Source organism: Coenobita brevimanus, chromosome 31, assembly GCF_032717465.1.
Source record: "Coenobita brevimanus isolate Jiangsu-jjx chromosome 31, ASM3271746v2, whole genome shotgun sequence".
Lineage (NCBI taxonomy): Eukaryota > Metazoa > Arthropoda > Malacostraca > Decapoda > Coenobitidae > Coenobita > Coenobita brevimanus.
In genome coordinates, this window is record NC_136984.1 from 20,674,699 (window position 1) to 20,700,018 (window position 25,320).

Consider the following 25,320-nt stretch of genomic DNA (forward strand, 5'->3'; position numbering starts at 1 on the left):
TGCCTTCCTTGTTCAGCCAGGGTTTGTGGGAGACATTCCTGTGAAGGTCCTGAGAGACAATGGTTCCTCAGGTTGCTCTGTCAGGCAGAGTCTAGTTCGGCCTGAGCAGTACACAGGTCGACAGATCCAAGCTAATCTTATCGATGGATCAGTGAGATTGTTCCCTGAGGCATGTATCCAGGTGGCATCTCCATTTTACACTGGTACGACAGTCGCAGTTGTCATGCCAGAACCTTTATTTGACCTACTCATAGGCAATATTCCCGGTGCCAAGTATAGTTGCACTGAAGATGATGCTACTCAGACTTCGGCTGCAGAAACATGAGCCATGCCTGAGGCTCTAAACTGTGTCACCCCAGTGACCATTGCATCGCCGCAAGATCTGATTTGTAGCCAAGATGTTGTTCAAGAACATTCTGACCTGACACTTGCTACCGTGCGAAAGAAACAAAAGGGTAGAGTGATAAAGTATTCACGGGGAAGTCAAGCCAAGTTCCTTCGAAAACAAGGACGGTTGTACCGTGAATCTCGAACACCCCAGGGCAAGGTTCAATTGCAGTTCGTCGTCCCCGCAAAGTACCGCCAAGAAGTGTTAAAATGGGGTCATTGTTCACCCTCAGGAGGTCACATGGGCAAAAGGAAGACCCAGGGCCATATCCGAGCTGACTTTTTCTGGCCAGGGATGGAACAAGAGATAGATAATTTTGTGTGTTCCTGCAATGTGTGTCCACGTACCACTAATCAAGGACATGTCTTTCTTATGCCGTTAGAAACCACACCCGTAATCTCTGAGTCAGTTGAGAGACAGAGCAGTGGTGAAGTGGGTGCAGACCTGATGTCTCGCCTGTTGGCCCCACAGGACACATCATGTCCAGGGCCTGTATATACATGTATACCATAAGTAAAGGGGGAAGTTTGAGAACCCTGCAGAGACAGTCCAAGGCTGTGTATGAAATACTTTGTGGAATGTCTCGAGCTGTGGGCCTCTTTGAGGATTCCCGGAGAATGCACAACATCCACATGAGTGTTCACACCCACGGTGGGTGTTAAAATGTGACCTGCCCGAGATTGCGTAGCAATTCTCAGCTTCCTGTCATTAATTGTAAACGTAGAGTTGGTTAACCAGTAAACTGGGTCCCTAGCGAATTGTAGCATTTGATGTCCTGCAGAAACGCCCAGTCTCTTCGCTCTTGACCACGTTCCCTGGTTAATTTAGCGAATTGAAGTGTTTGATGTCCTGCACAAACGCCCTCTTTCGCTAATTAAGTTTAGGGTTTAACCAGTAAACTGGGTCAGCATTTGATGTCCTGCAGAAACGCCTTGACTACGTTTCCTGGTTAATAATGTAAATAGTGTACTTTTTGTAACATAAGTACTGATTGCTAGGCAGAGAGAGAGAAATCACACTTTTGATGCTCCATCTTTATTGTTTTTGCAGGTGCAGCTGGTGGGTGCAGCATTGCCATGCAGAACAGTTTCGTCCCTGATGCATGCTGCCACCTCTTCTCTTCTGCCTCGTCGTCATCATTTACTATTGATTTGCATTATGTAATTTTACACATAGGTACAGTTACACCACAACTGTCACACCTACAGTACACCGTGTATTACATACATTACGCTACATAACAATTAGTTGTTAATTTAAATGTAGCGAACTTTTTGCACAGATTGATGAGTACAGGATTTTTCACTGTCGTCACGGAGTTTTTCCCTCAAGCTTGCTTCTATTAACATAAATATGAGTTTTTTTTTTTTTCGCTCACTGGTGACTGTGACTTTCTCCTGTAGCAGGATAGCACACACACACCACAGTGTGAATCTTGTGTAACTGAGTTAGGATTTATATGTATGTATATTGATTTTTTTTTTTCTGAAGAAAAAATTTTTTATTTTCATGGGGCATAATGTCACGAATCGGCGCGACTAGCCCTTGTGTGGTGTTCATGTTTTTGTTACACAGCCAATGTTTGCGGGTCTGGTGGACCCACCGCATTATTGGGTTTTTATATCACTACAGCCATAACAGTTTCCTTAAAAATACCAGATGTTTACTTTATCCCAAATGCAGACAATAAAGACAGCATATATAGTTAATAATAATATGCTTAGGAGCTCCTCTCCCAGCTTGTGTGAGGTAAAAAAGTTACTGCATGTGATGTTGTGTCCACTGAGTCCTTGTGTCATGTCCAGGAAAACTTTCATCCCTTGGTTCTTCTCAGGGGCTCCTCCATCTGGCCTCCTTGTATACACTTGCAAGTTCCATGCATATAATGAAGCAGCATCACAGGCAGCCCAGATCTTTATTCCGTATACTGCGGGTTTTGATGGTATGTACTGCCTGAAGGGGCAGCGGCCCCTAAATGGCACCAGCTGCTCATCAAGTGACATTAGGACCAGGGTAGTAAAACGGGGGGAGGCAGTGCACTCACTTGTCCCACACTGTCTTGATGGCAGCTAGCCTGTCTCTCTGCCATCGAGCTAGTCTGTCTTCTCGCGGTTATCAAAGCGGATAATCCTGGCAACAATGTGAAAATTTTCCAGAGACATTGTGACACGGAAAAGTTCTCTGCCAGTTTCTGCATCCCACAGGGATTCTGTGGATTCCCCTTTAGATCTGAAAACTCCAGCAAGGAAAAGAAGCCCAAAGTATGCTCGTAATTGGATTTGGTCCATCTCCTTCCACCCCTCTCCAAAAGCACACCTTCCCTCTATTTTAGTGCAATCCAGAATGATTTTCTGGATTTCATCTGGGAAGAACAGTTCAAAAGAAGACACGATATTCTGCACGTGAGTAACTGCCATCCATGTTGGCCCGGGATGCATCTTTATCACATTGGCAGCCCTGCAGGGTGGCTCTTTCTGTGGGCAAGGATACCATTCAATTTCACCATTTTTTGACTTCCATATTTCTCCACTTGCTGGCTGCTGGTGGACTGTCTGCTGACTGGCTGGTCCTCTGGCTGGTCCTGCAGTGGGCTGCTGATGCGCTGATCCTCTGGCTGGCTGCTGACGAACTGGTCCTGTAGCTGGCTGTTGACAAGCTGGTCCTGTGGCTGACTACTGACGAGCTGGTCCTGTGGCTGACTACTGACGAGCTGGTCCTGTGGCTGACTGCTCCAGGGGGCCTGAAGCTGATTGCTGACGGGCTCATTATGGAGCTGGCTCAAGGTCAATTTCATCCTCCTCTTCAAACTCAATGTCAGACTCTGAACTGACAGAAATGCGATCTTCAAATTCTGAAAATATCTTCCTATTCTTTTTCTTCCCAAGCTTCTGTCTCTTCGAAAATCATCCCTAAGGCCCTCTGCACAGAGACCCTTTTCGCCATCTTGATTGACTGCACTGCAGAGCCACACAAACAAAGCTATTTATTTGTTGTGTTCCACCCACAATCTGCAGGTGGGAAAGAGTGTACGAAAATGTAGGATGGTTCCAGCAGGACACAGGGTAAAACGTGCGGGAATGCGGGAGCAGACAGGTTTCAGTGCTTGAAATGTAACAATGTTGCAACCGTGTGCGTGAATAGTAGGAGCAGAGAAAAAACTCACACACACACACACACACACACACACACACACACACACACACACACATTACCTGATATTTTGAAAAAAAAAAAGCAAATATTGTCCCCTTATTCAAGAAAGGAAATAGACAAAATCCACTCAACTACCGACCAGTATCACTGACCAGTGTTGTAAGCAAGGTATTAGAAAAGCTTATAAGAAAAGCTTGGGTAAATCATCTAGAAGAACACAGTATGATAACAGAAAGACAGTTTGGTTTCAGAAAAGGAAAATCATGTGTTACTAATCTGTTGAGCTACTATGACAGTAACAAACACAATACAGGAAAGGGAAGGATGGGTGGACAGTATCTATTTAGATTTCAAGAAAGCTTTTGACACAGTACCACACCAAAGACTTTTATGGAAACTGTACCATCAAGGAGGAATTCGAGACAAACTGTTTTGTTGGATGCAAGACTTTCTCATAAAAAAAGAAATGAGAACAGTACTAAGAGGAAACTACTCATCATGGAAAGAAGTGACTAGTGGAGTACCACAGGGTTCAGTGCTGGCACCAATCATGTTTTTAGTGTATATAAATGATATAAACAGTAACACTGGAAATGAGAGCTATCTGAATATGTTTGCAGATGATGCAAAAATACAAAGGAGAATTACTAACACGGACTCTTGTAAAGAGCTACAAGAAGAATTAAATAAACTTCATGAATGGAATAGTACATGGCAAATGGAATTCAATGTGGACAAGTGTCATGTAATCAAGTTTGGTAAAGGTGGAAAAAGGCCAGATTGGGATTATAAGTTAGGAAATAAAATCCTATACACATCAGAAAGAGAGAAAGACCTAGGTGTGATTATCAATAACAGACTATCTCCGGCTGACCACATCAGCGAGAAGGTACGGAACACGTATACACTGCTTGCAAATATGAGAATAGCATTCACATACATAAATGAAGACATGCTAAGAAGGATAATAACATCATTCATTAGACCAACTCTGGAATATGCATCAGTAGTCTGGAGTCCTCATCTCAAAAAGCACATAGACAAGATTGAAAAAGTTCAAAGGGCCGCTACAAGATGGATACCAAGCTTAAGGGACCTAAGCTACGAAGAAAGACTAAATAAACTGAATCTACCAACACTACAGGAGCGAAGGAAAAGAGGTGACATGATAATGCTATATAAATGCATATCAGGGAAGGAGAAAATAGATATAAATGATTACTTAACATATGGAGAAGCATCAGCAAGAGGACACTGCAAAAAACTGCATAATAAGAGAGGTGATAAAGACGTAAGGAAATTCAGTTTCCCAAACAGAGCAATTGATCAATGGAATGCACTACCGAATGAAATAGTGTGTGCCAAAACTATTCACAAATTTAAGGATATGTATGATAAATATGATTTAAGACACGGGACAGTACGAGCTTGACTCATTCCCGTAAAGATACAATTAGGTAAGAACAATTAGGTAAGGTAAGAACACACACACTGTCAGCAGGCCATGTAGGAGGACAGAGTGAAGGAACACAGCATCTCTACACTTTTATTACCCTCGAGTCCAGTGGACCCGAACACCACATGTGTAATATAAACGTGTAGGATGGGTGTACAGTGTGAAGTCATTGAAAATGTGTTATTTTATATGTTCTTCACAGAAAATGAGCCAGGGCCAAGGAGTCTGAAGTTGAAATAATAATAGATTGCATCACTCTTTTTTTGGTAAACATTGGAAACGGGTCCCACAGACCCGAACACCACACAAGGGTTAAGTATTTGAATAAAATCGTGATATTAACTTTGGTGGGAAACCGCGAATTCTAGTGGAATCCCAGTATTTATCACTCAGTTTAACTGCTACATATTCACCCGATCGGGAGTGTTTTTTTCAGGACATTTTTCACTGTGTCATAAGTGATCATCTTTGTGCGAGACATTAGCACTTCCGCTGAGCGATTTATTATGGGCGTGTTTCGCTCATTCTAGCTGTTAGCAATGTGGCTCGGCACTCACCTCTCTCTTACGATTTGAAGTCAGTCAGGATTTGAGCGCCGTAAAAGTAGGTTGGGCCCAGTGCGTAGCAGAGCCGCCCTTGTCCAGTTCCTGAATTTCCACCTAGCATGATTGGCGAGAGACTTAGCGTGTGCAGCGTCCTTCCTCAATGACACCCAGTCATCCACTTGGTCCACTTTTCTGACCAGTATTACTTTTCGTTTTTCCTAGCTTTTGAGTGAGAGAGTGAGTGCGATCTCCTAATTTTGAATTCATTTTGAAATGTAACGTAAATTTATTTCATTGTAATCAATAAATTTAACAGTTCTTTTTCTCGAGCTTAATGTAAATTCGTGTTTTATTTTCCATATTGAGCTTATTTCACTTATAGCTCCTAGTTTGCATAAACGCTTTGCTATTCATAACTGGTATTTAGGCCAGTCCTTTTGTATTAAGCTTAAAATCCGTTGTGCAACCAGGAGTTAATGCATCAGCAAGAATCTGTTATCATTAATAGCATTAGTTATTGATTGTCAGGGATGAAGTCACTTTCTCCAGAGGCTAACAGTACTAACAAACAGCAATTGTGAGGAATTAGTCTCTGCTGTGTACTGTTGAGAAAGTTTATAAATTCTCGTCCTTAGAGAATCGGCGAAGTAAGCCAGTATAAAATATTCATTGCTTGATTTTCAGAAGACAATTCATTGTCCTGTTCTCAGTATTATTGACTAATAATTATTCTTTAATATCCTTTAATTATACATTTAAATACCCCATGACAATCCTCTCCCTCAGTTAAAAGTATATACAGTCAGCCTTATATATAACTGGGGGGACAGGGTGACTCAATAGTAGAGCATCAGACTCGAGACTGGGGGATCGTGAGTTTGAGCCATGCCCAGTAGCTGCCATGTCAGGTGGGGTAGCGCCCTCCTGCCACCAAGCAGTGCTATATGATCTAATAAGGTCTAGCTCAGTGAAACATTTCCCTTTCCCTTAATATACAACTGAACCCCTTCATTATAAATCGCCAGTAGAGCATCTCTGAATCCATACCGATGATCAGGGAAAAGTTTACAAATGGACAGATGCTTCAGAATCATATTTAAGTTAGATTCAAAGGTTTTAGAAGTACAAGTGATGAGACTGTTTTGGTGATAACAACAGGATATATTGATGAATGGATGGAAGAAATTTTCCTGGCTATGTAACAGGTACGGTTAAATGCTGTTGGATTTCAGTGATTACCACTAAAAAGACACAAGAAATAGACACAAAGATAAGAATAAAGTAAAAACGAAAAAGCAATCAAGTCATTAAACATCAAATGGAAAAATAATAAAAAACAGCAAATAAAAGCATTAAACACAAGGCAGTGGCTGACTTTTTTAGAGTTAGAAACAGGCTGAATGAGGGTAAACTTCGAGAGAGAGAGAGAGAGAGAGAGAGAGAGAGAGAGAGAGAGAGAGAGAGAGAGAATTGTGTTGTTTCCAAACATTTAATAAGTGTAATAATGAAGGTAAAGCCAAAAAAATAAAAACTTGTCAAATGTGTTACCTGGGCGCAATTGTCCAACTGAGACTGGCAAAACTCCATCGTCCTTGGTTTACTGCACTGAGTTAGCGCTGGGGAGAGGAAGGAAATTATTGAGATTTTGACACTTGAATGAAGTGATGTGGGGGTGAAGATTGCTGCATACCAGCATGACCCTCTCTCTCTCTCTCTCTCTCTCTCTCTTTATATATCTGAGATGAGTCACTGGGTTATAAATATGAAATGAGGCTTTGGGTTATTTACCCTTTTGCGTGCGGATAAGTTTTCTGTGCCATGATGCATCGGCTTTTCTCCCCTCTCCCCCCCATCCGCCGCGTGCTCGAAAAAAGTGTATTCTCGGCTTACTTTCACCACCCAAACATATTTATTTTGCCACAAAACCCACATATTCGTATTCGTCGATGTTATTTCTACACGATAGCAAAAACAAACAAACACTATACAAACATTAGGAAAGTGTCAATAAACATCCTAGACCATACATCTCACTTCCCAACATAAGTTGTATGTTTACTAATCAATCTCTTCATGTTATACAATCATTAGGAAGAGAATTTTATCAGCTTTCGAATGCCGGAGGTCCCAGTTTGATACGAGGTATGGTGTTCGAGTAATAAGAGGAAAAGTAAAACCTATTTCCAACAGACAATGGATTTTTTTTTTTCGGGGAGCTCTAGCAAAAAACTTTTCTCACCATAGTTATGTTTTTATTCCATCATCCTATGCAGAATTTCACTGGATTTCATTTGAGACGACAGTGGTGATCCTAGGCCTCATAGTTTTCAAGAAAAATGCAAAAAACTACTGTGTACCCAAGCTGTGTTGTGACCGTAGGGCAGTTTCCTGCCTTCCTGTAAGCTACTGCACATATTTCACCAATTCTTTGTACACAAGATATGCACAATATATTCACATGATTCACTGTTGCTATTTTTTATAGCTGAATACTTACATTTGGTGCAGGGTAGGGGCAATGTAGTTGATTAGAAACAGTAGCACAATCTTCGTTGGGCCAATGGCTGATAATGACCAGGAATGCTTCACAAACACCAAATTTCTTATTGCAAACACAAAATCTAATTACAACAGTGCCCAAACACTATACACAAGCACTTCAGGTATAGTAAAATATGTTGCATGGCCAGGATGGGAGTAAGAGTGGAAATTTAAAGGGACAGAACTGCACAGAACCTTCCCCACTCTGAGCTCATTTGGTACTGAATAACCTGTCCACTCTCTTGCTGGTATCGAGACTCACAGTTGCCAACTCATTACTTTAGAGGAGCGGGGAAGCTATGACGCCTCCAAAAATGATGCAGATCGGCTGAAAACTTTTTCTCTGATGAAAGTTTTTATGCTTTAATGACGACAAAAGAGTCAGTGTGTATGGGCACAGCAACACCCTAATGACGACAAATGTGTCATCGTGTTCAAAGGGGTTTATATACAGTGCATATATATATATATATATATATATACATATACTCACCCGAAAGGTGTGTGACTGTTACTTGTTGTGACACTCAAAACATTGATACCCACATGTCCCATGTCCCATACCACCTGCCACACCGTGCCTCAGTGTTGTGTGCACAGTCGCTGTGATGAGAAGTTTATTTGCTTATTTCCTTGCTCCTCATTTCCTCTTAGACCTCTGAGCACTTGGTTCCAAATTAACTTTAGTTATCCCTAAGGACCCCCGAAAGTGCTATGAGTACAAGAAAAGCATTTATTCTAAAAGAAAATGTATAATTGTTGGACGAAGTGGTGTGTGATGTGGGAGCTAAAATGCAAACGATCAGACAGAGAAAATGAGTCTGGTGTGTTTATGATGTGGATAGTTTTCTTTGTTGGAAGAAATAATTGATGATGATGGAGCAGTATTATTCACATTTTTGCCTTCAGTGCAACGTGTGGGAAATTAAAAAAAAAGGCTTTGTGCCCAATCTGTTATGAATTGACAGTCTTTGGTCGAAAAAATACAGATCTTACGATATGCAAAGACACTACGTGTTGACATAAATAGTTACTGTAGGTAAGATAATTATGTGAGTTCATTTCTTGTAAAACATACTGTCATATAAATTACAGTATACTGCTTGGCTAACTTGTTTATTATTCACGATTACTGCATTCGTGTGTGCATATGAGAAGTGAGAAATACACAATCACTCCATGCAGAAGACTTCTCAATATTTTTTTTTTCCTTTATTGTTCATGACTAATGGCTTTCAAAAATAGTTTCACACTGCATATTTTTCAAATACAAGAGCCGAAGGTGATTCCTGGCGAAATATGTGTGATGCTGGGAGGCCATTTTTCACGTGTTCTTTAGGTAAATGAGGAGTTTCAAGAGACTTAGTGGCAATCCTTGGTGATTAAAATTTTTATGGGGATTATTAGGGTACAAAAATAATCAGTTAGGCTAGATTAGAATGCAGTATGCTCTTATGTGTCCAGTCAGTGAGATCATATGTAAACACAGTCTCTTGGGTGTCTTCAGGCAGACATATTGGTAATAATATAGCTTTAAATATATTTTCAGTGAAAAATATGAGGTTTCTAGAACCTATCCCCCTATTTTACATGTATATATATGTCACATTTTAGTTTGAAGTTGATTTTGTATCAGGTTCTGCATAACCTATCTCATGTTGTATGAAGACTCTACTGTAACAGTGGTGGTCTGGTGACAGATGGGCAAGGCATTATGGGACTATATCAAGGGAATGGCGTGACGGCACGTCTCACATCACTAAATGTGCGGGATTGGTAGCTTTTCTAACCTATCGCTAAAAGCGAAAATCCCAAACCTGAAACACGCAAAATGCGTGGGACCACTGTATATATTTATAATATATATATATATATATATATATATATATATATATATATATATAATATATATATATATATATATATATATATATATATATATATACATACATATAATATATATATATATATATATATATATATATATATATATACATATATATATATAATATATATATATAATATATATATAATACATATATACATATATATATATATATATATATATATATATATATATATACCTTCAAGTACGTACCGGTATACAATCATATCACTGGTGATACATCATACACCCTTGTCTCACTCCACTGTTCATATTTAAGCACTCCCTTAGAAATCCACGCTACATTACCAGCATTAAAAAAATTACAACGTTCAGCAGCTGTCCAACCACACCACACATTCGCAAAGCGTTCCTTAATCCTTCCTGTTCACCTTGTCATATACCTTTTCCAGTTCCATAAATGCCAAAAATACTGTACATTCCTTCATACTTACATTCTCCACTTTCTCATTGTAAATATTTGATCCATACATCCCCTACAACACTTGAGCCTGTATTGACCTTGGTTAAGGAAGCTCCCTAACATTTTTCGTTACCAGCTATTTTTATAAACAGCCCATTAACCCGTCACGGCCCGAGGTTTTCCTCACCTCTGACATCCCCCAGTCCCGAGGTATTTTCGAAAAAAAAATTTTGGGCTAAAACCTTAGATTTTGGTGAGAAACATCGAAAATTCATAGAGAAATCGCTCACCTGAGGTTTAAAATACCCAGTTCAGGTAGGAGTTCCTCCTTACCTGACTGGGTTTTCTAACATGCTGGCACCAAAGAAAACGAGTTCTATGAGAGGGTAACTATTTTATCCACTCATAAACGGTATTTATTTATTTACTTGGTATGAATGTATATGTAGTATGAGAGTATATTGGTTTTCAAGCAGTAATAAAGGTATTATAAGCATTGTTTCACTCACTAACTAATCACCATACCTGACCTTTTTTTGCCACATTACCTGATCATTATTTCTGGCTGTTTCTTCCTCTAATGCTGTGTAAACATTGTCCTCCACATTGTCATCGATTGGGGAATCACTCTGGCCCTGAATATCTTTACTAGCCAGGTCACTGGTAACAGGTCCTTTGCCAAGACAATGGCATGAGGGGGGGAGGGGGGAGGTTATGCCGTGTAAGGCATTGTCCCTGCTTGGCATCTTGTAGAGGAATAGAGGAAGGTGTCCCGTGTATACATACGAAAAATCACATGCGAAAGTTGAAAATTGTGCAAATTAGGGACCTTGCAATTGCACGACATACTGGTACGTCGCTGGGACTGGCAAATGCAAATCGTTGCAACGTACCCATACGTCGACGGGACGGGGGCGGGTTAATAATCCCTCATGTGTTATTTTTGCCTACCACGTTGGTGTTTAAAAGATAAATACAACATAAAAGGAAACAGAGAAGTAGTGTATGGAAATAAATCACTAAGGAAAAGGTATTAGGGAGATTCCTTAATTGACGAGAATACGGGTTTTGAAAACACACTGCTCATCACTAACCAGACATTCTGATATATTTCCCACTTTTCCTCTAATTATTCTTCCATATGAGATTCCTAAGTATACTCACCAGACTAATTATACTGTATTTTGATTCACACTCACTTCTTTCACCTTTATTTTTGTACAGGAGGATAACTAAGCGATTCCTACACTCCAGTGCTATTATTTCTCATATATTAATTCCTAGTATAATCCACGAAAAATATTTCTGCCATTCCACGCCGCACTTACACAGGTATTCTCGTCAGTTTAGGAAACTGACTAACACCTTTTCCCAAGTATTTTATTTTGTTTATTATACATACTCTCCTTGTCCGTGTTACATAAATTATTTCATGATCATCATAATCTGCGTAAGTGATGTATGAAGGGATATTAACCAGCCATATCCAATAATAAATCGCTAAGGAAAAGGTGTTAAGGTGCTTCATTTCCTGATGAGAATACAAGCACATATCACATCAACGTCTCCTGCTTTAACCCTTCCCGTCCAGGAGACGTGAATTCACGTCCTCATATGATGTGCACTCATGTTCTGGAGACGTAAATTTATGTGGCAACATTGCAAGGTCCCTAATTTGCACAATTTTCAATTTTCGCGAGTGATTTCACGAGTGATTTTTGGCACGTATACACGGGACACCTTCCTCTATTCCTCTACAAGATGCCAAGCAGGGACAATGCCTAACACCGCATAACCTCTTCCCCCCCCCTGCACGCCATTGTCTTGGCAATTCACCTGTTACCAGTGACCTGGCCAATAAAGACATTCAGGGCCAGAGTGATTCCCCAATTGATGACAATGTGGAGGACAAAGTTTACATAGCATTAGAGGAAGAAACAGTCAGAAATGATGATCAGGTAATGTGGAAAAAAAAGGTCATGAATGGTGATGAGTTAGTGAGTGAAACAATGCTTATAATGCCTATTTACTGTTTGAAAACCAATATACTCTTGTAATACATATAAATTCGTACCAAGTAAATAAATAAATACTGTTTATGAGTGGATAAAATAGTTACCTTCCCATAGAACTCGTTTTCTTTGGTGCCAGCCTGTTAGAAAACCCAGTCAGGTAAGGAGGTACTCGTACCTGGATCAAGTATTTTAAACCTCAGGTGAGCGATTTCTCTATGAAGATGTTTCTCACCAAAAGCGAATGTTTGAGCCTAAAAAAAAAAAAGGTCCAAAAATGTCGGGACGGGCATACCACTGCCTAGAAAACGTCGGGATGGGGCAGGTTAACGCTGTTTAATCTCATCACAGCATTAATACAAACAAACAAATGAATTCTGCTCACCTAACTCCCAATCAAACAGGTCCCTGAGATTATACTTAAATGTACTATCAACATGACAGCCAAACATTCCCGTCTCGCTCGTTGACTCAGAGGCTGCCATCGTCATCACCACCATCACCATCATCACCAGAGTCAGCAGTGCCTTCATGATGGACGATTAAGCAGCGACTTTTCAATCTGTAGAAGAGTTAAGTTTAGTTAGTCAGGGTAGGTTGGGTTAAGTTAGTGTGGTTACGTCAGGTTGGATTAGGTAAGATTTGTTTAGGTTAGGTTAATTATGTTAGGCTGTGTTAGTTTAGGGTAATGATGTTAGGTTTGTTAGCTTACGATATAAACTTTATTGTGGTTAGGTGAGATTAGGTTAGGTTAAGTTGAGTGTAGTTTTGGTTAGTTTGTGCTGGCCAGCTCATATTGCCCTTCTTGTTAGCTGGATTTTCTTTCTTGTTTTCGTGTGTAATTGTGGCTGGCACTTCTATCCTTCAGAATTAACTGATTTCTACCAGACCTGGATGCAATGACCACCCAATGACATAGTTGTGTCTGCAAGGCTTTGGTTGCTAGGCAACTAAATCATTGCCTAGCATCGGCTGAGACGCCACTTTTTTTTTTTTTTACTATATATGTTTTGAACTGTAGAAGCCTTTTTTTATGGGCGTAGAAAGCTCTAAATTCTTTATTCATAATCTTGGTCATTCCCTATCGGACGTATGCATCCCATTTTTCCCCTCTCACCTCTAGTTCTCGAGTGGCAACCCTGCTGATATTGGCATCAGCATCCCAAGAAATCTTCTTTAATTGTGGCAGGGACGTCTGTTCTTCAGAATTAATTGCTTCCGACCAGACCTGGTCACAACGACCATCCTATGACCTAGTTGTGTCTGCAAGGTTTTGGTTGCTATTGCTACTCATTCCCGAGAAATGTCCTGCTTAGATCTGCCCATCATTGCCTATCACCTAGTTTGATTAGATTAATTATTTTAGATAAGTTGTTTGTGTTGTTAGGTTGCTTTAGGTTAGGTTAGTTAGGGTTGGTTATATTAATTAGGTTAGGTTTGAATACAGCTTAATTTAATGCCTATCGAATACACAAGGGTAATTTTATTTTCTAGTGCAAGGAATAATGAAGCAAATGCTAATTGTTTCTTCGAAAAAGGAATGAAAACAAGATACCAGAGAGCTAAATAGAAGATCCGTTCGTTTTGAGATGACTGGACACACTGCATTTAAAAGACTGGAAATCATAACCGGTCGGAAATACAGACATAAGAAGAAAGCTAACGTGTTGCATTCATGAAGGACTGGGAGTAACAGTAAACTCTTGCATTAAAGAGTTGTACAGATAAGGAATGACAATTTACTCCTAGATAGGTGCTATTCACATGCCATGGTGATGGAAGGATGCGAGCAGGCAGTTCGGCGGAGCAATTATTATTGAATTAGCGATAGAAAAGAAATAAAGACGCAGCACTGCAGTAAAGAAAGAAAGAGGTTGACTGGAGCCAGCAAGTGGAGGATAGTTAATGAGACGAAGGGTCTTTCCCTCCACCTTCTTGAGAAGAGATGTATTACTTTTTTTTTTTTATTCCAAGGAAGAAGGATTCAAAGGCCAGGTGCCCACATATTGTTCCCTCCAAGAAAAAAAAGAAAAAAAAAAGAGCATCAATGAGCCAAATTAAAGATCCATTCATTTCATTTTCAGATGCTTGGACACAAAGAAATTGAAAGACTGGAGAAGATAGGCGGTAGGTAATAAAGACAGAGGGAGACAGTTCCAGAAATTACCTGTTGAATATATGAAGGACTGGAAGTAGCGGTTAACTGCTTCATTAGAGAGTTGGACAGAAACAGGACGAGAGATTGTTACTAGATGGGCAGCACCCACCATAATGCTGGAGGGAATCAGGCAGGCACATCAAAGAAGCAATGACCATTGAAGCAGCGATAGAAAGAGATAAAAATGCAACAGTGTGGCAAAGAGACAAAGGTTGAAGGAAGCCAGTAGGAGGAGAGTTAATTAAACGAAAAGCCTTTGACTCTACCTTATTGAGACGAGCTGTATGTGGCGAGCCATCCCACACGAGAGTTGTATTCTACACAGGGGTGAATAAAACCCATGTATAAAATCAACAACTGTGCAGGGATAAAGAAGGCATGGGGTCGGCTTAGCACACCTAATTTCTTTGGAGCAGACTTCTTAACAGAGGTAACATGATCTTCCCAAGATAAATCCCATTAGAATGATACCCCAGTTATGTATAAAGACGATGCAGGAATGAGCTGGATATTGGTAAAAATTAGAGGATGCTCCTGTGGAAGATTTTATCAGGTTGATAGATGTAAGAACTGAGTTTTTTATGCATTAAAAACAAGATCACTCTTACCACTATCATAGATATGAGCCAAGTCAGACATTAGGTGTGCCATAGTCTCATTGCTTGCTTAATGAAGTTACTCGTGATTTGGACACTGTGATTCGAATAGAAAAATGAACAATGGAGTCATGAGCGTTTGAGTGGATAGGGTTTAATATTCAGCTTAGAACAAGGTTTCTCAAGTTCCTTCTCTGAAAGCCCAATCATATTATATTCCTTCGTGGCAGAGGTCCGGACGAAAAGTCTTTTTTTTTTTTTTTTTTTTTTACCAATAATGGAATAAAACACTCGTTCATGTTGATATAATGTACTGTGTGTAGAGTTAATACCCCGGCCGAATTGAAAATAAGGTATAGTTCTGTAGGTATTTTCTTCTCCTGTTAGTAAGGTGGCTAAGTACGACAAAAGAATCTACTGTCCACACTCCCAACTTCTCAAAAAGACAAAATGAAACTCATCTATTGAACAATTACTAATGCCTTCTTTACATAAGCATAGTCACTTTAGCACTCCCACCACCACTTGAGCACCATACCGTGTGCCAGAAAGCAGTCTAACAATTGCCAGCTCTATCAGCTCATCATTTGAACAGGATAATGGCAACATTCTGTGGATACGTGCAGTGCAGCTGTTAAATACAGTATTCTTGTGGCCAGAACACCCATTCTCTTGTCACCAGTGTTTATCCTTGAGGAAATAACATTGATAATATGCTGTTTAGAAATATAAAACTTTCCTTACTATGACTGATGTGAGCACCTACCCACCACAAATTGACTTAGGACCCACACACAGACAGAATTGCTATGGGAGAGTTTTCTGCCTTTGCTTTGTGTTTCCACCTCTACCAAGTGAATTTTGGGGACAAGAAGTAACTGACAACTCCTCTAATGTTGGCGGGAGCTGGTGAAACACTCAGCACGTCAGTGCTTGCCCAGAAGTGAGAGTGGGAGTATATGTTCCCATTGCTCCGACTTACACCTCTTTTCTTGTATACACTACTGTTTGCCCTGTTATTTTCCTAGAGTCGAGTTGTCATGCCTGGAAAATCGTTCTCATGGGATGAGAAGGTCCATATCATTGCATGGAGACAGGATAATGTCCCTATCAACACCAATTGTGAACGTACTGGACGCGCAAAGTTAACTGTCATGAAGACTCTTGTTGCAGCGGGTGGCCTGCCACCTGATGTCGTACCAGAGAACAAGCATGGTGATGGAAAGAAGAGGTCGACTTCCAGAGGTACAGATACGCTTCTGAAGAGGGATGTAATCAAGAATCCTCGACTGACAGCAGCAGAATTGAAGAGAATACATCCCCAGATATTACAAGACGTCTCAATTCGAACTATTCAACACCGCTTGCAGAAGGAGCTGGGTTTGCCAAGCCGCACCACAGCCAAGAAACCACTTCTCACTGACTGCATGAAGAAGCAAAGCATTCAATCTGCCAAGAAGGATGCACACTGGACATTGGATGAATGGAGAAAAGTTATGCTTTCTGATGAAAGCACATTTCAAGTGTTCCAGGTGTGTTCTACCAAGGTTCATCGCCCTACCTCCCGTAGTTGATATGACCCTGCTTACACGGTGCCGACTGTTAAGCACCCACAATCAGTAATGGTATGCGGGTGTTTCTCAGGTGAAATGAGAAAGGGAGGCCTCTACTTTCTTATCAAGAACTTGATGATGAATGGTGGCCAGTACATTCAAGTTCTGCAAGATCATTTGTTAAACTTGTTTGCTATTCATGGGTGCGACTTTTTCATGCATGATTCAGCTCCATGTCACAAGTCAAGAAAGGTGACAAAATGGCTTCAGGATAATCGGATTGAGGTCCTCGACTGGCCTGGCAACAGTCCGGATCTAAATCCGATAGAAAACTGCTGGGCAAAGATGAAGAAAATCATGGCAGAGAAGAAGACACCCAGTCTGGACAACCTCAAGACTGAACTGACAAATGTTTGGTGCAAAGAAATGTCCTTAGATTACTTAATAGATATAAGTGATACCATGCCAAAACGCATCCAATTGGTCCTGAAAAACAAGAGGAACATGATTTCATACTAATGAATTCCATTTCATGAACAAACATTGTGCTATCCTATTATTTCTGTGTTACTTAATACCTTGTGGGGGAGGTCCTAAGTCATTTTGCGGTAGCTATATAATGACTAGAAAGAATAGTGGCCCCTCTGTTAATCATTCGTCAAAGTAGTCTGCATTATAGCCACGAAATGGACAGGTTTGTGTTACTCCAGTTGCTAAACGTAATTTATAATGGTAGGCGGATGAAATGAAATTTAATTTAGCTGTATTTTGGGTGAAATTTATCCAAAAGTGTTAAATGTTGCGACTCTTTCATTTCAGGGGGAAACTGAATATTCAGTGATGATAGTTGCTGGGGTCCACACCAAAGCTCGTCTAGGTCCGAATTTGGACCGAGGTCCCCCATTTGAGTACCACTGGCTTAGAACAACATTGATGAACAAAAAGAAGAGAGTTAGTGATTGGACAGAGCCCTGAGGAACACCACTACTGACAGCTTTAGAAGAACGATGGCCGTATACAACATTTACTGCAGAATGATCAAAGAGGAAGCTAGACATGAAGGCTCTGATAGAAAGATAGAACCGTAAAAGGGCAGCTTGGAAATTAAAGACTTATGCCAGATTCGATTGAAGCCTTTCAGATGTCAAGTGCAATGGCACAGCTTCCGCCAAAGTCCCGAAAGGAGAATGACCGGGAGTCTGAAAGGTAAGTGAGAAGATCGCCAGTGAGGAGTCCTTGGCAGAACCCATATTGACGATCAGAAAGAGTTGTGATTGGAAAGGTGCTTTAAAATTTTTTTGTTAATAATAGACTCAAAAACTTTTGAAACACTTGATGTTAAGCTATTGGGCGAGTGTTAGAGGGCTGGGAATGAACACCTTTCTTTCCGATAGGCTGAATAAGAGCAAACTTCTAGCAACAAGGAAAGGTACAAGTTGACTGACAAAAAAGGAAGAGTTTACCTTGGCAGAGCGTAAGCACAGATGCACGTTTCTTGAGGGCAACAGTAGGGGCCCCGTCAGGTCCATATGCCTTTGTTAGCACTGAGGCCAGTGATGGCAGAAAATACACGAATTGACGAATTTTTAACGTCAGCCATGATGAACTCAGAGAGGGGAAGTGATGGAGGAACAGAACTGGTATTGTCTAATGTGGAATTGGAGGAGAAAGTCTGTGCATAGAGTTCTGCTTTATCAGTAGAAGAAATAGCTACAAAGCCATCTGAGTGGAGAAGGGGAGGAAAGGATGATGTGGCAAAGTTAGAAAGATGTTTGGCAAGGTGCCAGAAAAAGCAGGAAGAGTTTGAGTTGGAGAGTTCAGAGCATTTAGTACGAGTTTAATTATTTTTAGCAGAGCAAAGAACAGACTTTGCATGATTCTGGGCAGAAGCATAAAAGAGATCAGATTCACGGGTGGGTTGGCTCCCATATTTTTCTAGGACTTCTTCTCGTTGTGGACTGCATCAAAACAAGTGTGATTAAACCATTTTTTTTTTTTTGCATTAGTTATAGGATATCAGAACGGAATACATGCTTCCATGCCCGAAAGAATAGTCTCCTTAATGTGCAAGGCACACTCAGATGGCTCTCGGCTATGGAAGCAGTAATCATTCCATGGAAAATCTGAAAGAAATGTCTGTGTGCCACCGAATCAGCAGCTCAAAACAGCCACAGCCGCCACTTCTTGGGAGGGTCCACAGGCCTTACTGGAGTGATAGGACAGGATAAGATGATAAGGTTGTGATCGGAGGAACCTGAAGGTGAGAAAAATTATCAGCTTAAGCAAAATGCTTAGTTGACAGAAGGAGATCAAGTATTTTGGAATTCTCTCCAAGGCAGTCAGGGATATGGGTAGGGTGCTGTACAAGCTACTCTATGTCAGTAAGAATAGAAAAGATGAAGGCTTGTTCACGAGGTGGATCTGTGAAAGAAGAGGATAGACAAAGGTGATGGTGAGGGAAAAGAGAAATTGATAGGATGTGTTGCATCGTTCGAGAAAGGTTGTCAAAGAATTTTTATATCAGTCGAATAAAGGATAAGTATACAGCACATACTAAATATATTTAGTTAGAGAATGACAGGACAGCCGAAACAAGCGAGTAGAGAATTCAAAGATTCAAGTTCCGGAACACAAGTGCAAGATATGTTGTTGTGTACATATGCACAACAGCCACCTTTGGTTCTGAAATGAGTATAAAGTAGAAGAATAGAGTAAAATATTAATTCTGCTATCAGTCACCTCAGACAGTTTAGTCTCAATTAGGAAGAGAAGGAGAGGTTTAGAGGAGGACAGGTGGTGTTCAGCACAGAAAAAGTTAGAGGAAAGGCCTCGAATGTTGCGGAAATGAAGACGTGACTCAGGCAATGGTTCCAGGCATATCACTTGGCCTTCACTGGGAGAGGAAGAGATGGTGGGCCTTTGATTGTCCTCCCTACTCTTTGGGACTCCGAGGCCTTGTATTGAGATGCCATATTGTTTTGTTTGAATTTTGAGTAGGAAGTGCTGTGTGTTATGTTCATGAAATTTGGTGCTGGCTGTTAGAGGAACTTGTACTGGAGAGCATGGTGACCTACTCTCTGTGTTACTGAAACACTGAAAATGTTCAGCAAAGGAGGATGGTCAGAGACTAGTCCCGAGGGTTTTTGAAACGGGAGGTCCAGCTCTCCCTGTCATCAGCTTTCTATTCACCTTGGGAGTACCACCCTGCATGAGTGGTGTGGGGAGCCTCCCCACACATGAGAGTTGTTCTCTACATAGGGGCAATTAAAACCCTTGTACAAAGTAAACAATTGCACCGGAGTAAAGAAGGCATGGATTTGGCTTAACATACCTGATAATCTCTTGGATGCAGATTTTAAATGAAAGGTAATATCATCATTCTCAAGTATATCCCGAGAGATGATAAGGTGTGATCGGATGATGCACGATTGAGTTGGGTATTTTCAGTAATTATAGTATATTCCTTTGGTAGAATTTGATGGGTAAAGAAGATTACTTTTACCAGAATCAGAGATATGAGCCAAGTCAGATATTAATTGTACCACAGCCTCATCCCTTGTCTTCTGAAGTACGGTAACTGCAGAGATGAGCGCTGCAAGAAGCTAATGGAAATCTGAAGACTTGAGTCATCAGCATCCGAGTTAATAGGGTTAGATGTACAGTTTAGAAAGTCATTAACGAATAGAAGGATGTGAGTTGGTGATAGGACAGGGCCCTGTCTAACACCACTGATGACTGCCCTAGGAGGGGATAAAAGGTAATCGTTTACAACAGCAGCTATGGAACGACCAGAAAGAAAACTAGAGGTGAAGGCATGGAGAGAAGGATAAAAACCACAAGAGGGCGGTTTGGAAATTACATATTCATACCAGACTCGATCTAAAGCCTTTGACATTTCACGTGCAATGACAAAGCTTTCTCTAAAGTACCGAAAGGAGGATGACCAGGAATCTGAAAAGAAGGTGGGAAGATCGCCAATGGAGCAACTCTGGCGTAAACCATATTGATGATCGGAAAGGTTATGAAAGGAAAACTTTTTAAAAAGAAAATATTGAAAACCTTTAGAAATACAGGATGTTAAAGAAGTTGGACGAGAGTTAGAGGGCTGTGAATGGTCACATTTCTTTGGGAGAGGCTGAATGAGAGCAAACTTCCAGCAAGAAGGAAAGGTACAAGTTGACAGACAAAGGCAAATGAGTTTACCTAGGCAGGGTGTAAACACAGAAACCCAGGTGTTGATGACAACAAGATGGACCCCACCAAGCCTAAATGCCTTGTTAGTGCAGGAGCTAGTGGTAACAGAAAACACATCAATTAAAGATATTATAATGTCAGTCATGAGTAAGTCAGAGGAAGAGTTGGTGGAACAGCACCCAAATCGTCTAAGGTTGAATTTATGAGGAAGTCTGAGTGAAGGGTTCTGCCTTATCAGTTTGAGCAACTGCTATAGAGTCATCAGAATGGAAAAGAAAAGGGAAGAATGATGAAGTAAAGTTAATAGAAATGTTTTTGGCAAGATGCTGCAAGGAGCAGGAAGAAACTGAGTTTGAGCATTTAGTGCGTTTAGTATGAATGAAGTTATAATTAGCAGAGCTAAGGACTCAACACGGTTCTTCGTAGAAATATAAAAATAGATGGGATTCAGGAGTGTGTTGGCTCCGATACCTTTTGTAGACCTTCTTGTTGTAGACAATATTAGAAAAAGTGTGATTAAACCATTTTTTTTTTTTCATAAGTCACAGGATAAGGAAAAGGAATGTATGCTTTCATGCCCGAGAGAATAACCTCCTTAATGTACTAGGCACACCAAGATGGCTGCTGGCCTTAGAAGCAATAATATTTGATGCGTTTTGTCATTTGTGATTGATTTGTAATGGACAAAAATATTCTGAGGAAAATCAGAATTCCAAAAAATAGCCCGGTTCTGGTGTCATAAAAAGACTCGTAGAGTTGTTAGTTGTAGTTACTTGTAGAGAAGGTATATATATTAGACTTGTGGACGAGCGGTTGTTATACTTGAGTAGCTTTGTAAGTAGATAATCTTCTTTCCCATTTGTCATTCAATGACAGGAGAGGTAAAGAATAGTATGGGACTATTTTTATTTGTCTTGGAAATATTAACAAGTCTCTCACACAGAGCGAAGTATAAAGTTGAGTCCTGCTAGCTATCTCCCTCTCTCTCTCTCTCTCTCTCTCTCTCTCTCTCTCTCTCTTCCAAGTTGCTAAGCCTTTCTTCCCACTCCCTGCCGCTTCTATGGCCTCTCTCCTTCTGAGCTCTCTTTCCTAAATTCTGGTGAAACAGGAGTCGTGTCACGTGTGTTCCCTGTGGTTGGAAAGTTCTAGAAGCCTGTGTGTGAGTATGTGTGTATGTGTGTGTATGGTCACTAGGCTTGTTCACCTGGTGTATCGCTGACAAACTAACTGCATCATCTCCTGGCTGGCTACTTCGTAATCTGTCGTCAGCTTTTCTCAGTGTAACTTGCAAGATCATTTCCCATTCCCAGGCTCGCATAGAGCTGTCTATCTGTCTATTTATCTATCTATCTATTATGATTTGTAAATATAATATGGAGTCCTAACACTGGGACGTGGATAGTTGATCCACCTCCGGCTCCTAGCGGTTAAAAAAGTACTACCTGATTACGCAGCTCCAAATTGCCAAAGCCGCCACTGCTTGGGAGGGTCTGCAGGCCTTCCTAGAGCGATTGAAAAAGGTTGAGATGATTGGCTGTGATCAGTGGAGCTCAACGGAGAGAAAAGATTAACTGAATAAGCAGAAGGATTAGTTGTATGAAAAAGGCCAAGTATGTTGGAACTCTCCCCAAGGCGGTCTTTTTGTTTAAATTAGGTAATGTGAAATTAATAAAGTATTGTGAAAGAATTTACTACAATGGGCATGTTTGTATTATTGCTGTAAAGTGGTTGTGTATAGGAACCAACCAATCAGGCAGTCGCCTACAATTCACCGACCTTCGCAATTTACAAATTATCTCTGTCAAAATATGAACTTACCTCCCCAACAGTTATTTTAGGACATATTCATAAGAATGTACTGCTCAGCAGAAATGAATAGATAAGGTTTTTGTATTTAAAAATGAAAAGTTTGTGCATTATGACATCCTGTTTATTGGGTGTGGTGGACTTCAGCACCTCAATATGTGTGGCGAAGTGTGAGGGTTTCCTATGGCAACCTCGCAAGTGCCTCGCCCGCTAGGTTAAAATGTTGTTCACAAATGGCTCCACAGTTTATGAATTATGTTTTTTTTTTTTTTTTTGTATCCCCTGTGGCGGGGGGAACACAATCTGGCCGCACTGTGGGGTGGTACTACTACTCTGTGGCCAGGTTGTGTTAGGAAGAATACGGCCACCGTATTCCCTGCGTGTCGTAAAAGGCGACTAAAAGGGGAGGGGTGAGGGGACTAGGGACCCCCTCCTCTGTTTTTTAGTTCCTAAAACGAGACAGGCCAGAGAAAGGGATGGGGGACTGAGTTATCCCTGTACCCTGAAGATTGGGTCTATGAATGTACGTGGATGTAGTACGATTGAGGCTAAAAGGGAGGAGATTGGGAGAATGTTTGTGAGAAGAAAGTTGGATGTGTTAGCTCTGAGTAAAACGAAGATGAAAGGGAAGGGTGAGTCTATGTTTGGAAATATGAATGGAAGATTGTCAGGTGTTGATAGAGGAAGGGCAAGAGAAGGTGTGGCCTTGTTAGTGAGCCTGGAAGTACAACAGTGTGTGATTGAATGGAAGGACGTGTCATCGAGACTGATGTGGGTGAAAGCGAAATTTGAATGTGAGTTGTGGATGTTTGTGAGTGCATATGGGCCTGGTAGTGAAAGGGATGAAGAAGAGATGGAATCTTTCGGGAATGATGTTGATGAGTGTCTGTAGAGTTTTGGAGCGAAAGTGAATATGGTAATGATGGGAGATCTGGATGCCAGGATGGGAAATGTATCAGTTGAAGATGTAGTTGATATGCATGGTGTGCCTGGAAGAAATGAAAATGGGGAACGAATGATAGGGATGTCAGTTGAGCGAGAGATGGTGATTGAAAATACTCTGTTTGAGAAGAAAGATAGTTATAAGTATACATGGGTAAGACGGGAGGTTGGAAGGGTTGTTGATAGAGCTTTGATGGACTATGTGGTTGTGTCCAGGAATGTAATAGGAAGATTGTTGGATGTGAGAGTTTTGAGAGGGGAGGGTGGAGGTATGTCTGACCACTATCTGGTGGAGGGAAAGTTAAGAGTAGGTAAGAGATGGGTGAGAGCTAGGAGGGTTAGGTGTGGCAGGGAGGTTTTGAAAGTGAGTTGGATAAAAGAGAGAAAATGATAGAGTATCAGGAGAAATTGAAAGATGAGTGGAACGCAGTGAAAGATCAGGAAAATGGCAGTGTGGAGGAGGAATGGCAGTTGTTTAAGACTGCTGTGGTGAGGCATGCGGAGGAGGTGTGTGGTGTGAGACGTGTGGGTGGTGGTGTAAGAAAAGGAAGTGAATGGTGGTGCGAGGAAGTAAGTATGGCTGTGGCTGAGAAGAGACGTGCATATGAAGTGTGGCTGCAGAGGAAGGATGAAATGTCATATGAAAGGTATAAGGAAACGAGGAATAGGGCGAGAAGGGTTGTGCGTGATGCTAAAGTGGCAGCAGATGAGAGGTGGGGTAAGCGGTTGACTAAGAATTTTCAACAGAATAAGAAAATGTTTTGGAAGGTGAAAAGGGTGCGAAAGGGAGAGTCTGAGAAGGAAGAGCAAGTAAAAGCAGAGGATGGAAGGATGTTAACTGAGATGGATGCAGTAAGGAAGAGATGGGCAGAGTATTTTGAAAGATTGTTAAATGTAGAGGAGGAAAGGATGGCTGAGATTGTGGCAGATGGAAGGATGCAAGGAATAAATGTGTTGGGAGAGTTGAATGATTCTTTGATCACGAAGGTGGATGTGCAGGAGGCAGTAAAGGAGATGAAAACAGAGAAAGCTGCAGGTATGGATGGGTGTGCTGTGGAATGCATGAAGGGTGATGGAGCAACTAATGTTGACTGGTTAGTAAGATTGTTGAATATGTGCTTTGTGAAAGGTATGGTGCCAGTTGACTGGGCAAGTGCTTGTGTGGTCCCGTTGTATAAAGGCAAGGGTGATAAGTATGAATGTACTACTTTTAGGGGTATAAGTCTGTTGAGTGCTGTAAGTAGAGTGTATGGTAGAGTGTTAATTAAGAGAGTTAGAGAGGGTGCAGAGGGAGTGATTGGTGATGAGCAGTGTGGCTTTAGGAAAGGGATGGGATGCGTGGATCAGGTGTTTGCTGTGACACAAGTGTATGAAAAGTATTCAATGAAAGGCAAGGATGTGTTTTGGGCATTCATGGATTTAGATAAAGCGTATGATAGAATTGATAGGGAGGCTTTGTGGACTGTTTTAAGATTGTTTGGACTTGATGGTAGGTTACTAAAAGGGGTGAAAAGTTTTAATGTAAATAGTAGGGCGTGTGTAAGAGTGGGAAATACTGTGAGTGATTGGTTTCCCGTGAGAGTGGGGCTGAGGCAGGGATGTGTGATGTCGCCTTGGTTGTTTAATATTTATATGGATGGTGTTGTAAGGGAGGTGAATACAAGAGT

At 40.9% G+C, this 25,320-nt stretch overlaps 1 protein-coding gene across 1 annotated transcript in view; it reads right to left on the bottom strand.

Moving 5' to 3' along the window:
- LOC145395423 (uncharacterized) overlaps window positions 1–25,320 on the bottom strand; it is a 50,555-nt gene that overhangs the window by 16,968 nt on the left and 8,267 nt on the right. The window contains exons 2-3 of the mRNA XM_080269027.1: window positions 12,790–12,966; window positions 7,091–7,158 (exon numbers count right to left, since the gene is read on the bottom strand). Coding sequence (XP_080125153.1) covers window positions 7,091–7,158; window positions 12,790–12,937 — 216 coding nt within the window. The 5' untranslated portion in view covers window positions 12,938–12,966. The remainder of the gene's footprint in view (window positions 1–7,090; window positions 7,159–12,789; window positions 12,967–25,320) is intronic.